Source organism: Chiloscyllium plagiosum, unplaced genomic scaffold, assembly GCF_037043375.1.
Source record: "Chiloscyllium plagiosum isolate Xiang-an unplaced genomic scaffold, Cpla_swu_hap1 HiC_scaffold_18, whole genome shotgun sequence".
In the NCBI taxonomy this organism is placed as follows: Eukaryota; Metazoa; Chordata; class Chondrichthyes; order Orectolobiformes; family Hemiscylliidae; genus Chiloscyllium; species Chiloscyllium plagiosum.
The window spans coordinates 101,085,556-101,099,944 of NW_028270156.1; the positions used below are offsets into that span (position 1 = coordinate 101,085,556).

At 47.2% G+C, this 14,389-nt stretch overlaps 1 protein-coding gene across 1 annotated transcript in view; it reads right to left on the reverse strand.

Annotated features, from left to right (window-relative positions):
* Positions 1 to 1,417: 1,417 nt before the first annotated feature.
* LOC148147121 (putative G protein-coupled receptor 139) overlaps positions 1,418 to 14,389 on the reverse strand; it is a 99,270-nt gene continuing 86,298 nt past the window's right edge. The window contains exon 2 of the mRNA XM_087996189.1: positions 1,418 to 2,328. Within this exon, the coding sequence (XP_087852315.1) occupies positions 1,418 to 2,328 (911 nt within the window). The remainder of the gene's footprint in view (positions 2,329 to 14,389) is intronic.

Consider the following 14,389-nt stretch of genomic DNA (forward strand, 5'->3'; position numbering starts at 1 on the left):
TCTCTGACCCCCCTCTCCCCCCTCACTCTGCACCCCTCTCCCTGTCTCTCTCTATATCCCCTCTCTCTGTGCCCCTCTCTCTGTCACCCTCTCTCTGCCCCTTCACCCTCCCACCCGCCTCTCTCTTCCCCCCTCTCACTGTCCCCCTCTCTCTCTGTCCCCCTCTATCTTCCCCACACTCTGTCCCGCCTCTCTCTCTGCCCTCCTCTGTCTCTGTCCCCCTCTCTCTCTGTCCCCCTCTCTCTGACCCCCTCTCTCCCTGACCCCCCTCTATCTCCCCCACTCTCTGTGCCCCTCTCTCTGTCGCCCTCTCTATCTCCCCCTTTTCTGTACCCCCTCTCTCTGTCCCCCTCTCTCTGTCCCCCCTCTCTCTGACCCCTCTCTCATTATGTCCTCCCCTATTTCTCTCTCTCCCTCCCTCACCTTATCTCTCCCTTCCCTCTCTCTCTCCCTCTGTCTCTCCCTGCTCCTTTGCTCTCTCTCCATCTTCTCCCACTCTCGATCCCCCTCCCTCGGTGTCTCTCTCTCTCCCCACCTCCCTCCGTTTCTCTCTGACTCAATCTCTCTCCCTCCTGTCCTGCCCTTCCTCTCTCTCTGATACACTCTGTCTCCCTAGTCCTTCCCTCTCCCTCTGACCCAGAGACTGGGGGTTGGTGGTGAAGCTGCGTGTGGGGGGTGGGGTGAGATGATTGAGAGATGTTGGGAAGTGGAGAAATTGGGGTAGAGACGGAATTGTGGGAGGGAGACAGATGGCAGGAGAGAGAGAGTGAGGGTGAGGGGGAGAGAGAAGAATGGAGGCAGGTGGATAAACTCATGTTGGGGGTGTGAGAGAGAGAGGGAGAGTGAGGCAGAAAGAATAGTGGAAGCAGGTGGAGAAACCGGGGTTGAGGGGTGGTGTCTTAGAGGGGACCAGAGAGAGTGAAAGGGAGAGGAGGTGAGAGAGAGAGACAGTGTGCAGAAAGAGAGAGAGAGGGAGAGAATTGAGGAGGAAGAGTGGGGGTGAGGAACTGGGGAGGCCAGGTTGGAGTGGGAGGGACAGAGGGAGTTAAACCCAGCTCCTGAGCTCAGGGCCCGGTGCCCTTCCCTTCCCTGAGGACGAGGACTTGTTATTGAGTCTGTCTCTCTCCAGCTCAGCTTCTCCAACACAAAGACACACAACAACATCGGTCACTCTGCTGCTCGGCCCGCTTTAATCAACATTTTTATTGGTTACAAATGGAAGTGATGGATACAGTCAGTGGGATGGTGCCTTTTCTCACTGGCCCCTGAGTTGTGAGAAACATTGAAATATTTCCCTGTAACCCCCCTGTGGGATAAGGCTGGACAAACCAGCCCTACCCTCAGTCTGTTACCATAGCGACAGGCTGCTCCATTGCTGAAACACTGAACTGAAATGAGAAAATCCCGGATGGATTGATTAATGAGGGAATTTGATGGATGGATGGATTTGGGTGAAGGGATATTTCAGCACATTCTTCAGCTGCTGCCTGAACTTAGTCTGGGTCACGGCATAAATCGCGGTGTTTGTGCAGCAACTGAGGAGCTGCAGCATGAAGCCCAATTCCTGCACAAAGTAATCAAGATACACAGACCAATACCCAATCTGCCACATCCGACTCCATATAGAATACAGCATTAACATCGACCATAACAGGATGAAATTGGCCGAGATCACAAACAGTAAAATGATGGATTTTTTTCGGTTTCTCATTTCAGTGTCAGACTGAGCGTCCCCATTGGTGTGAGCGCGGAGTCTCCTGCGGGCTCTGCTGGTCACTAAAATGTGTCTGACGGTGAGAGCATTGAGCAGCAGAATCAGGAGAAATGGGACACCCGGGGTTAGAATGTGGTGGAGGGACTCAATTGTGACCCAGACACTGGATAATAGACCAGCGCCTGTTACCTCACAAAACCAGGGGGTGTTCCACAGAGAATACCGAGCCGTGAGCATAAAATACCAGAAAATGTTCTTTAAACAGCTCAGCACAGTCACTGCTCCCAGAACCACAGCCGCCGTCTTCTCACTGCAATATTTACTTTTCAGCTTCTGGCAACAAATGGCCACAAACCGATCAAAGGTGAAAGTGACGGTGAACCAGACAGAGCAGTCAGTGGCTGCATAAAGCAGGACGGCGTGGATATTACACACCGGGACGGAGACCCTCAGGAAATAAAACTGTTCCCAATAAACAATGGGAATGTGTCTCAGGATCAGGTCGAGGATAATGACCAGGAGATCCGCCGCTGCCATGGCCCCCAGGTAACGTCTGACACATGGAGACAATCCACAATCTTTATAAAGCAGGACGTAGATGGTCACTACGTTAACTGTGAGGAAGGAAAACAAACCCATTATCCATCAGCCTGGAGGCAAAGGGACCCGTTTGATCGGGGACCCAGTGAGATTTTCAAATGTGTCTCTGTATTCAGTGATTTAGTAAAATAATTGGAGCTGGAATAACAAATGGGAAGGTCGGCATTAATGACAAAAATGTCAGTTACAGAATGTCAGGGAAATAACGTTCCGGGGAATGTCAGTTATAGAATGTCGGGGACAGAACGTTCCGGGGAATGTCAGTTATAGAATGTCGGGGACAGAACGTTCCTGGGAATGTCAGTTATAGAATGTCGGGGACAGAACTTTCCGGGGAATGTCAGTTATAGAATGTCGGGGACAGAACGATCCGGGGAATGTCAGTTATAGAATGTCGGGGACAGAACGTTCCGGGGAATGCCAGTTATAGATTGTCAGGGACAGAACGTTCCTGGGAATGTCAGTTATAGAATGTCGGGAACATAACGTTCCGGGGAATGTCAGTTATAGAATGTCGGGCCAGAACGTTCCGGGGAATGTCAGTTATAGAATGTTGGGGACAGAACGTTCCAGGGAATGTCAGTTATAGAATGTCAGGGACAGAACGTTCCAGGGAGTGTCAGTTATAGAATGTCAGGGACAGAACGTTCCGGGGGATGTCAATTATAGAATGTCGGGGACAGAACGTTCCAGGGAATGCCAGTTATAGAATGTCAGGGACAGAACGTTCCTGGGAATGTCAGTTATAGAATGTCGGGGACAGAACGTTCCGGGGAATGTCAGTTATAGAATGTCGGGGACAGAACGTTCCGGGGAATGTCAGTTATAGAATGTCAGGGATAGCACTTTCCGGGGAATGTCAGTTATAGAATGTCGGGGACAGAACGTTCCGGGGAATGTCAGTTATAGAATGTCGGGGACAGAACGTTCCGGGGAGTGTCAGTTATAGAATGTCAGGGACAGAACGTTCCTGGGAATGTCAGTTATAGAATGTCTGGGACAGAACGTTCCGGGGAATGTCAGTTATAGAATGTCAGGGACAGAACCTTCCTGGGAATGTCAGTTATAGAATGTCAGGGACAGAAAGTTCCGGGGAATGTCAGTTATAGAACGTTGGGTACAGAACGTTCCTGGGAATGTCAGTTATAGAATGTCGGGGACAGAACGTTCCGGGGAATGTCAGTTATAGAATGTCAGGGACAGAACGTTCCTGGGAATGTCAGTTATAGAATGTCAGGGACAGAACGTTCCTGGGAGTGTCAGTTATAGAATGTTAGGGACAGAACGTTCCGGGGAATGTCAGTTATAGAATGCTGGGGACAGAACTTTCCGGGGGATGTCAGTTTTAGAATGTCGGGGACAGAATGTTCCGGGGAATGTCAGTTATAGAATGTCAGGGACAGAACGTTCCGGGGGATGTCAGTAATAGAATGTTGGGGACAGAACGTTCCGGGGAATGTCAGTTATAGAATGTCAGGGTCAGAACGTTCCGGGGGATGTCAGTTATAGAATGTCGGGGACAGAACATTCCGGGGAATGTCAGTTATAGAATGTTGGGGACAGAACGTTCCGGGGAATGTCAGTTATAGAATGTCGGGGACAGAACGTTCCGGGGAATGTCAGTTATAGAATGTCAGGGACAGAACGTTCCTGGGAATGTCAGTTATAGAATGTCGGGGACAGAACGTTCCGGGGAATGTCAGTTATAGAATGTCAGGGACAGAACGTTCCAGGCAATGTCAGTTATAGAATGTCAGGGATAGCACTTTCCGGGGAATGTCAGTTATAGAATGTCGGGGACAGAACGTTCTGGGGAGTGTCAGTTATAGAATGTCAGGGACAGAACTTTCCTGGGAATGTCAGTTATAGAATGTCAGGGACAGAACGTTCCTGGGAATGTCAGTTATAGAATGTCGGGGACAGAACGTTCCGGGGAATGTCAGTTATAGAATGTCGGGAACAGAAAGTTCCTGGGAATGTCAGTTATAGAATGTCAGGGACAGAACGTTCCGGGGAATGTCAGTTATAGAATGTCGGGGACAGAACGTTCCAGGGAACTCCTTGACCTGTCCATCTCCTTTCTCCCGTACCCACCCCACCAACATGATGTACTGTACCTGGACACACTGTAACATTAATGGGGTGAGAGACGGAGGGTCCAGTCACAGGATTGGGAGCTAAAGGCATTGCCAGATCAGCTGAAATGGTTAGATATACCACATTCTCAATTCACCGCACAGAATCAGCCCAGACACCATCAACCTAGAGGAGATATCTGTTCACCGTGGAACACTGTGCAGACCAGGCCACTGTCCTGCTCAGTACAACCCAGCAATCTGTCCAGAGTGGAGCACTGCAGAGATCAGATCAGGGCATTGACCTATAATCCCAGACCACTTATCTGTCCAGCGCGGTGAGAAGTGCAGACCACAGCAGTGCATTGATCTATAAGCCCAGATTAGATATCTGTCCAACACGCGGAGCTGTGCAAACCACAGCAGTGCATTCATCTATAACCCCGTAGTAGATATCTGTCCAACACGGGGAGTTGTGCAGACCACAGCAGTGCATTGATCCAAAACCCCGGAGTAGATATCTGTCCAGCAGCGGGAGAAGTGCAGACCACAGCAGGGCATTATCTATAAACCTCAACCAGAATGACTGACCAGCACAGTGACCTGTGCAGTGGTCACCCGTGAATTAATCTGTAAACCAGGAGCAGTTACCCTCCGAACATGTAGGACTGTGTACCCCACCCCAGTGCACTATCTGTAAACTAGGAGCAGTTACCCTCCCAGCATGTAAGACTGTGTACATCACCCCAGTGCACTATCTGTAAACCAGGAGCAGTTACCCTCCCAACATGTAGGACTGTGTACCCCACCCCAGTGCATTGATCTGTAACACTGTGATAGATCACTGCCCAGCGTGGGGAAACTTGCAGCCCGGGCTGGAAGTGACAGGATGTGCAGCTCACATCCATTTACAACTCCATATCTCCATTGTGCCCTGACAAGGGGGTGCAGTGACTGTGAACAACACTGCCACAGAGATACAGAGATGGAGGGGGAATCAGTTTAAACAATAACAAATGGGAGGGATATGGGAAATAGACAGAGAGGGGGACACTGAGAGACAGTGTTATGAAAGGATGTGTTCCCAGGTCTTAGAATGCAGAAATGAAAACATTTTAACAGCATCCTGTAACATAAGTGTTTCCAGGAATTGTAGGTGAACATGATATTGGTGGGAGTTCGGATGATGCAGAGTTTTGGATGAGTATTTGTTCTGCAGGGTGTAGGGTCAACAGAGTCTTTGACTCATTGGGCTAAATCTAACAATAATTTGTCTCAGTGCCATTTCCATTGACTGTGACAGAGGGATCATCTACACTAGGCCGAGCTAGTTTCCTGGTGCTATCTTATCGAACTCACCTCATTAACCACCCACCCCATGGTGTCCCTCTCATTCAATACCAGCCCGATTCTCCAACCCAATATGGCTGGAGGTACTCACCATCGCCCGGGTGTCCCTGGATATTCAATGATCCATGACACTGGCGCCATCTTTAAAAGGCCACTGAGCACACGGTTGAGCTTTCTCCGTTTGGAGCTGCCCTGCACAGTTTACCCCGAGCATGGCAGATAAGGGGTAATTACACCACGGTTTGTCGACAGGAGCACGGAGGGCCAGGTGGATGGGTAGTACAGAGGGGGACCATTATCTTCCCAGAGTGGGCCACATCACCAGACCCACCGAGCATGGTCTGAGCTCACCACCCAGCTCAGTGCAGTATCTGCGGTCTGAAGAAATGTCCAGCAATACAGGACAAGCATCAATAACCTTCCCCGCTCTGTCAGGATAAGGGTCACCGTATTCTCTCTGCTCCCTCACACTCACTGTGTATCTGTTATAGCACCTACCCCCGAACAAGGCTCATGGTCCATCACTCTCACTGCCGCATGCTGCACTTTCTCGCTCTCTCTCTGTCTCTGTCTGTCTCTTTCTCTCTCTCTCGCTCTCTCTCCCTCCACTTTACCCCCCCCCCCCCCACCACCACATTAATAACACTGCATGGATACAACAAAGTGGACTGACTCCCTCCAGACACCTCACCATGACCATGTCCCCCACCTACACCAGCACTAACAGCAGGGCCACCCACTCCCACCCTCTCTCTCCCTCTCTTTCTCGCATCCCAGGAGAAACAGCCTGGAATAGGACAGGAAGGGCCTATCCGGGTGGTGGAATGCCCGATATCCGTTCCCTCACTCCCCTCCCCCTGCCATGTGGGGAGGACCATGGTATGAGCTGGAGAGGAGAGGGACACCTCGTGTGGAGATTCTGAAACATCCAGGTCCCACCGACCGAGTAAGGAGCAATGTTCAGTGAAGGGCAATTCTCACTTTAAACCCACTGGCAGCTCCGTTTCCCCCCGGCACAACCTAGAAGCCGTGGCCTTGATGCCATCTCCCTTTTGTGTTGAGCTGGTACAAATGGAAACCCCACGGTCTCAGTGGGCAGGAGGGTGGGCTCACAACACATCGTCACCACCACCTCCCAGGAGGTGTAGGAGGGAGTCAGCTGTAAACAGCTCAGATACTGAAACTAATCTGTGATAGTTACTGCTCTCCCCACTTCTCCTGACATCTTCAACAATCTGTGCTCATATACACCCAGGACTCTCTGTTCCCACACCCCCTTTACAATGGCACAGCCTGTTTTAAACTGTCTTTCATTGTATTTCCTACCAAAGTATATCACCACAAACTGCTCTGCACTGATCCCCATCTGCCATAAACCTGAACACTACACCAACGTGTGATTGTCCTGTTAGAGTTCCACACTGTCCTCCATAGACTTCAGAGTTCTTCCAGGTTCGGTGCCATCTACAAACATTGAGATTGTTATAGCGTCACAGTCCCCATGAAACAACTGAAATCCAGCCCCACACACACGAGTGTGAGCAAGTGAAATACTGATATATTCCTATGGACAAAGTTGAATAATGACATGCTGTCAATGGAGCAACAAAAATCCTGACACACACCAGATGGAGCAAATGAAATATTGACAAACCACAGAGCAAGAGAAATCCGGATAGGTCCCACTTATCTATATTCATCAGGGTATAATGTGATGAAGTTGAAAGTGTGTACTGTACCTTTAAGCGAGGGTGAATGCAGTTCTGAACTGAGAGCTTGCAAGCACCTGTGGTATGAGAGGATGGCAGACCCAGAAACAGTATATTACTGTAGAACTGGAGTCGGGAAATAAGCAGTAAAGAGAAAGGGAGTCCCAGAGTTGCGAATAGTTGATGTAAAATGTTCACTTTCAGAGTTAAAAAATAAATTGATATTTTTATTTAAACAGTGGGATTTGGTAGATCTGTCACTCATATTTTAACAGTTTACGAGGCGAATTGAGTATTTCTTTTTGTTTCATTTAAGTTACCAGATGAGCTTCACGCCGTGGCCTAACAATTGCTGTGTGTGTATCTGTGTGTGTCTGTGTGGGGCAGGTCTGGCAGTCTCTGTGGTGCTTAAAGTGATGCAATGCCACCCTCCGCTGGCCTCCCCACGCCACTGCACAGACATTGGCAGAGGGTGAATACCAACAGGGATTCATTCAGAGAGGGGGAGGGCGAGGGCAGCTGCTCACAGCACCATCAAAACTGATGTCTTATCCATGGATTGATCTAAATGTCTTTTAAACGTTGTAACTGTCCCTACTTTCACCACTTCCTCTGGAAGTTAATTCCACACACAAGCCAGATTCTATCTCAAATAATTACCTCTCATGACTTATGTAAATCTTTTTCCTCGCACCTTAAAATATCCCTCAGTTTTGAATCCCCAACTCCAGGGAAAATACATCAGCCCTTCAGCATATCTGTGCCCTTCATTATTTTATAAATCTCTGTAAAGTTACCCCTTCATCTCATCCTCTCCTGTGAAAAATGTCCCAGCATACCAAGCCTCTCCTTATAGCTCACTCCCTCCATTCCCAGCAACATCCAGGTTAATCTGTTCTCAACCCTCTCCAGCTTAATGATATCAAGGTCAATAATATCAAAGTGAATAGTCAAGGTGTTTTCGAAGGGTAGGGGAGACCAAAACTAGAGGACATAGGTTTAAGGTGAGAGGGGAAACATTTAAAAGTGACCTAAGGGGCAGCTTTTTCACCCAGAGGGTGGTGTGCCTATGGAATGAGCGGGCAGGATGACCAGACTGGACACAGTATTCCAGAAGGGGCCTCACCAATGAACTGTACAACCACAACATGACATCCCAATTCCGATAGTCAAAGGTCTGACCTATGAAGACAAGTGTGTTAAACACCTTCTTAACCACTCCATCTGTATGAGATGCAAATTTTAAAGAATTATACCTGACGGCCTAGGTTTCTAGGCCATACTTTTAATTGTATAGATTCTGCTCTTGTTTGATCTACCAAATCCAATACCTCTCATTAATCCAAACTAAACTCCATCTGCAACCCCTCAGTCCAGTGTGTGATATTATTGCCACCTCACCCACCCCCTTCAGTTTTAAAATGCCCATCCCCCTCTCCAGGAGGCCTGCACACTCCGGCCTTGATTTTCACAAAGACCCCGAGCTAGGGTTGCCTTGTGTGGATAGGAGGAGGAGGGACAGATTGAAGACACAGTCAGTGAGGAGGAGAGGCTGGACAGTAATAACCGACCTGGTATCATTTCATTGTTTTAGGAAGAAGGCAGTCGCACGTTAGAGTTGGTTAAGAGTGATCGGTGTTTTGGGACCAGAAATTAAGCTCTTCCTTCGTCTCTGGTGTTCAGTAATAAATATCTATTTGAGATCCTTCATTGGGCAGAGTGTGTCTGCAAGATTTCTTTCCCTAATATTGCAGACTACAGATAATATCGATTAAAGATGGCCATAGTTAATTTCGATGGCACAGCACGTGGACGCAACATCCTACAGTTGAGACAAATATCTTGCATTTGATTAATAATACAAAGTGTTGTTTGTAATTCAGTAATGGTAACCTGATTATAATAAATCCACACCGAGCAGAAAGTGGGCTCTAAAATATGACTCAAAATCTGGGTATGGTAGTGTGCTGGGTAGTGTCCCTGCCTCTGAGCTAGATCTCTGGATTTGATTCCAATTCCTGAACTTGTGTGGTAGTGCTCCAAGCTCTGGACTAGAAGGTCTGGATTCAAGTCCTGCCTGTTGCAGAGGTATGTTACAGCATGTCAGAACGGGCTGATGAACAACCACACAGAAGAATAATGTTACAGCTTTATGGGTATTGCAGAGTGAGTCTAGTGTCCCTACCTCCGGGCACAAAGGTCTAGGGGCAAATCCCACAGAAGTGTCTCATAATACACCTGAACAAACTGATTAAAATGGATTTAGAATTGTGACTTGATGGAGAAGGAAGAGGTGTCAGTATTGCATTTCAGAATTTAGGCCCAGGATGACTGACAGTACAGCCATTCGTGTTGATTGGAGTCACATTTCGCAGCAGTAAAGGTTTATAAAATCAGAACGGTCATGGATAGGGTGAGTAGTCAGGGTTTTTCCCCAGGTTAGGGGCGTCCAATACGAGAGGGCATTGTTTGAAAGTGAGAGGGGAAAGGTTTTGATGAGGCCTAAAGGACACCTTTTCACACAAAGGGTGGTGTGCGTATGGAATGAGCTGCCAGAGGAAGTGGTAGAGGCTGGTGCAACTACAGCATGTAAAAGGAGCTTTTCCAGCAATTTCTGTATTTGTTTTAAAAAGCGTTCATTTTAACACAGGTATTCTGAATAAATTAAACATTTTATTTTTTTAATGACGCAGGGACATGTAAACATATTTCAAAATGACCGAGACCATTTTCTGCTAAGGGTTTGGCTCTGTGCATGTATGACAGCAGCAATGGTGCACCTACATGGAACAGGGAATGTGATGTGGACATAGTTTGTACAATGTACAAGGAGACCTGACATGGTCTAGTTTGGGAGAGGATGGCATTCCTGTGTGATTCAGCTCAGAGAGGGAGACAATGTAATCTGCCTGAGAAGGCACGGCCTCTTGCACTCTCTCTCCTTCATTGTTCCTCATCACAGCAATGTGTGCGAGCTAAAAAAAAAACTCTAAAGTCATCGTTACCATTCTTATTTTAATGGAATCCCTGCAGTGTGGAAACAGGCCTTTCGGGCCAACAAGTCCATATCCACCTTCCCAATCCATTTCCCTATATTTACCTCTGACGAATGTACGTAATCTAGATATCCCTGAACACTACAGGTAATTTAGCATGACCAATCCACCGAACCTACAAAATTTGAGCTGTGATAGGAAACTGGATCACCCATTAGAAGCTCATACAGACAAGGGGCGAATGTGCAAACTCCACACGGACAGTCACCTAAGGTTGGAATCAAACCCAATTCCCTGGTGCTGTGAGGCAGCAGTGCTAACTACCGTGCTACCCTTTGGGTGATCCGTAACCAGAATTCACTGGAATCTCCTCACTGTCTAAAGCAAAGGGAATTCAGCCAAATCCAACTCTCCCAGGATGTTGGTGAGGCCACTTTAAGAATACTGCGTACAACTCGGTTGTCTGCAGAAAAGATTTATACAGATGACCCAGGACTGGAGGTTTGAGCTTCGGGGAGAGGTTGATTAGGTTGAGGTATTTCCCCCTGGAGTGTAAGAGGCTGAGGGGTGACATTATAGAGGTGTATAAAATCATCAGGGGCATGGATATTCTGAATAGCCATGTTCTGATCCCAGTATAGGGGAGTCCAGAACAAGAGAGCATAGGTTGAAGGCGAGAGGGCGAATGATTTAGAAAGGACCTGAAGATAAATGTTTCACACAGAGAGTGTTGTGTGTACAGAAATTGCTGTCAGAGGAAGTGGTCAAGTTGGGTACAACCACAGGAGGAATATTGGCCAAATGCTGGCAAATGGACTAAATCAGATTTGATATCTGACCGGAGTGAACAGATGGACTAACGGGTCTGTTTCCGTTCTGCAGGGCTCTCTGCAGGATTCTATAAGAAGAATGACGAAAAATTCGTAAAGGACCTTTCAAGTGGGAAATCTCTTCACTAGAAGTTTTTATTGTGCCTCGATGTTCACATGGACTGAAAACTGCGTTAGTTAAATATTTGACAGGGAAGTGAGTCACGGATAATGGGATACAGTCAGGAAAGTGGAGCTGAGACCACAATCTGATCAGCCACAATCTTACTGCCTGGTGGAGAAGGCTCAAAGTATCTAATGGCCCACTCCTGCTCCTCAGTCCCATGTTCCTGTGTTCCATTCAGCCCCTCATACCTGCTAGACAGGAGCGGTTGGAGGCTACTTACATCTATAACCTGATGCACAGAAACAGAGAAGACCATTCAGCCCTTCAAGACAGTCCCACATGCTTTGAGGTGATTTGGGAAATGTAATTGGAAAACCCAGGCTGGGTATGAAAGAGGCCCCTCATCTCGCTTTACAAAATTTCCCCTCTCTGCAACTTGTGCTTCATTTGTTGGTCATGTTGTAGACCCAAATTCACTGAGAATACAGACAACTTACCTCACCCACAGATGACTCACAAAATCCTCTGGTCTCCCTGGCTGCAATATTCAGTAATTGCACATTCATGAAAATAACACCCACTAACTTTCCAATAACAGAATGTGAGTACATTAGAAACAGGGGAGGTCGTTCACTCCCCAAGCCTGCCTTGTCCTTCCCTAAGATCGTGGCTGATATGCTCTTGGTCTCAAATCCTCTTTCATTCCCAATTCTTCATAGCCCTCAATTCTCTGACAGGTCAATATCCATCGACCTTGTCTTGAAACACTTTCAGTCATCTAGCTCCCCGAACAGTGTTGAGAACAGAAATCCTGACATTCAATCCCACCTGTTTGAAGAAAGCACTCGCTGCTCCTATATCATGATCAATTGATATGAACAAAAGAGGCTGACACAAGGGTTCAGACAAAAATGACTGGCCCTGATATCAAGGCAGTGGTTAACTTCTGAAGCATCAAGGAACTTAACAAAACTGGACTTAATGGGAATCAGAGTAAACTCTCCAGTGTTTGGGATCAAACATGGCACAAAGGAAGATGTTCATCATCTCAGTCCTGGGTCACCTCTGTGCGAGATCCTCAGGGTAGCTTCCTCTTCACAAACATCTTCAGCTTCTTCATCAATGTCTCCCCGCCCCCACCCTCCCCACCATAAGATCAGAAGTGGGGATGGTCACTGAAGATTCCACAATGTTCAGAACATTTTGTCCCTCGTCAGCTCCTGAACTGGTCTCTGTCCATGTGCAGCAAGACCCAGACACCAATCAGGTTTTTTCTGTTAAAGTGTCTGTAACATTCATGTGACAGCACTGCCTGACACTGCACATTGCCACAGTAAAACAAGAGTTCATTCAGCAGCTCACTCTGGTTTCACAGGAATATGAGGAAATCATTCAGCCCATTGACAGTGTTGGAGAAGAACAGGGACAGCCCATTCAGTGCCTCCAGCATATAACTCAGGAAGAGAAGGAGTCTAGTGTGATGGACCACGCCAGAGCCCCTCAAAAATATTTGAGGCGGTAACCTAGACTCTAATATTTTCATATTTTAAATGAAATGTAAACTGTCTGTTCCAGATGCAATGTGACTGGTCAAACTACTCGTTGTGAAGCAAAACACCATTTATTTAAACACGGAAGATAAAATGAAACCAAGGAAAGGGAAATTTAGAATAACTTAATTCTATTGGCCAAGTTAACAGAATAATAGATCGTGGGGATATTACTAATAAACTGTTCCAATACAGGAAAATCGCATAAACACAGCCCTTGGCATAAAGAATTATTCAGACACAGAATGTCACAAATATTTCTCCAATCCAGGAATTAAAAACAGCATCAAGAGAAAATTAAGAGAGTGTAGCAGCCAGGAGACATCCACTGAAGCTTCCAACTCTGTGGAGACCCCAATAGTTTCTGTTATTACTGAGAAAGCAAAACCCAGAGATCCTAATCTGTGAGAGCTGGCCACACCCATTCAGTCTTTATTAAAATAAACCCAAGGCCTCCCTCGTTGTTTACTCAAGTGGTCTTAACTTGCCAGCTTGGTAACGATCATTCAATCTCTCTCTTAAAAGAAACCAGGACAAAATAACCTCTTAAAGCTGCAACATCATCACACTTGTCAGCACATCGAGCTGTCAAACAGGAACCAGGGGTAACCCAATCAGCCTCTTGGCCCTGTCCAATCAGACAATGAAGAAGCCATTCAATCCCTTGAGTCACTTACACAGGAACAGCAGGAGGCCATTCCCACCTCAATGCACTTACATGGGGACAGAATGAGATAATTGATGCTGATACTGATGAATGGCTTATGCCCAAAACGTCGACTCTCCTGCTGTGCTTTTCCAGCAAACCACTGTCTACTCTGATCTCCAGCACCGACAGTCCTCACTATCTCCTAATGATGCTCTAATATGATGACCAAGTGGAGCAGAGGCTGCACAGACAGATTGCTCCACGTTGTTCCTCGTGGCGCCGTCGCTCATGATATACACTTAACGTGGTTTTCTAGTGGTGAGGAGGGAAGCCATATGTCTTGTGTGAAGTCTCAAGAAGGCATCTTTCATCTCCGAGAAGACAGCCTGGTGTTTCTATGTAGGGCGGATGCTGGTGGGAATGGCTACCTGTTTCAGATGGAATGTGTTGTGGCTGCTGTTAGGGATTGTGAGCAACATGGCGTTCAGTACAGGTTCACACACCGACTGCACAATAACGTGGGGAGAGTTAATTCAGACATATAAACTATTAGGAAAGTCACGTTAGACTGATGAATGGACTCTCTAAGTTCAAATAATGATGGCATTATTCATGTTGATCTTGTCTAGTGCACGTCCTGTTCAGTGTAACCTGAACGCCTTATTCTGTCCAAGCCTATTTCCACCCTATGATCTGCCAGTTCATCCTTACTATGACCTGCCTCCGCTGCTCATAAATAAAGTGTTTCCCTGTACTGAGGTACACGTGACAATAAATCAAACCAATCAATCCTAGGTAAAGTATGGTATT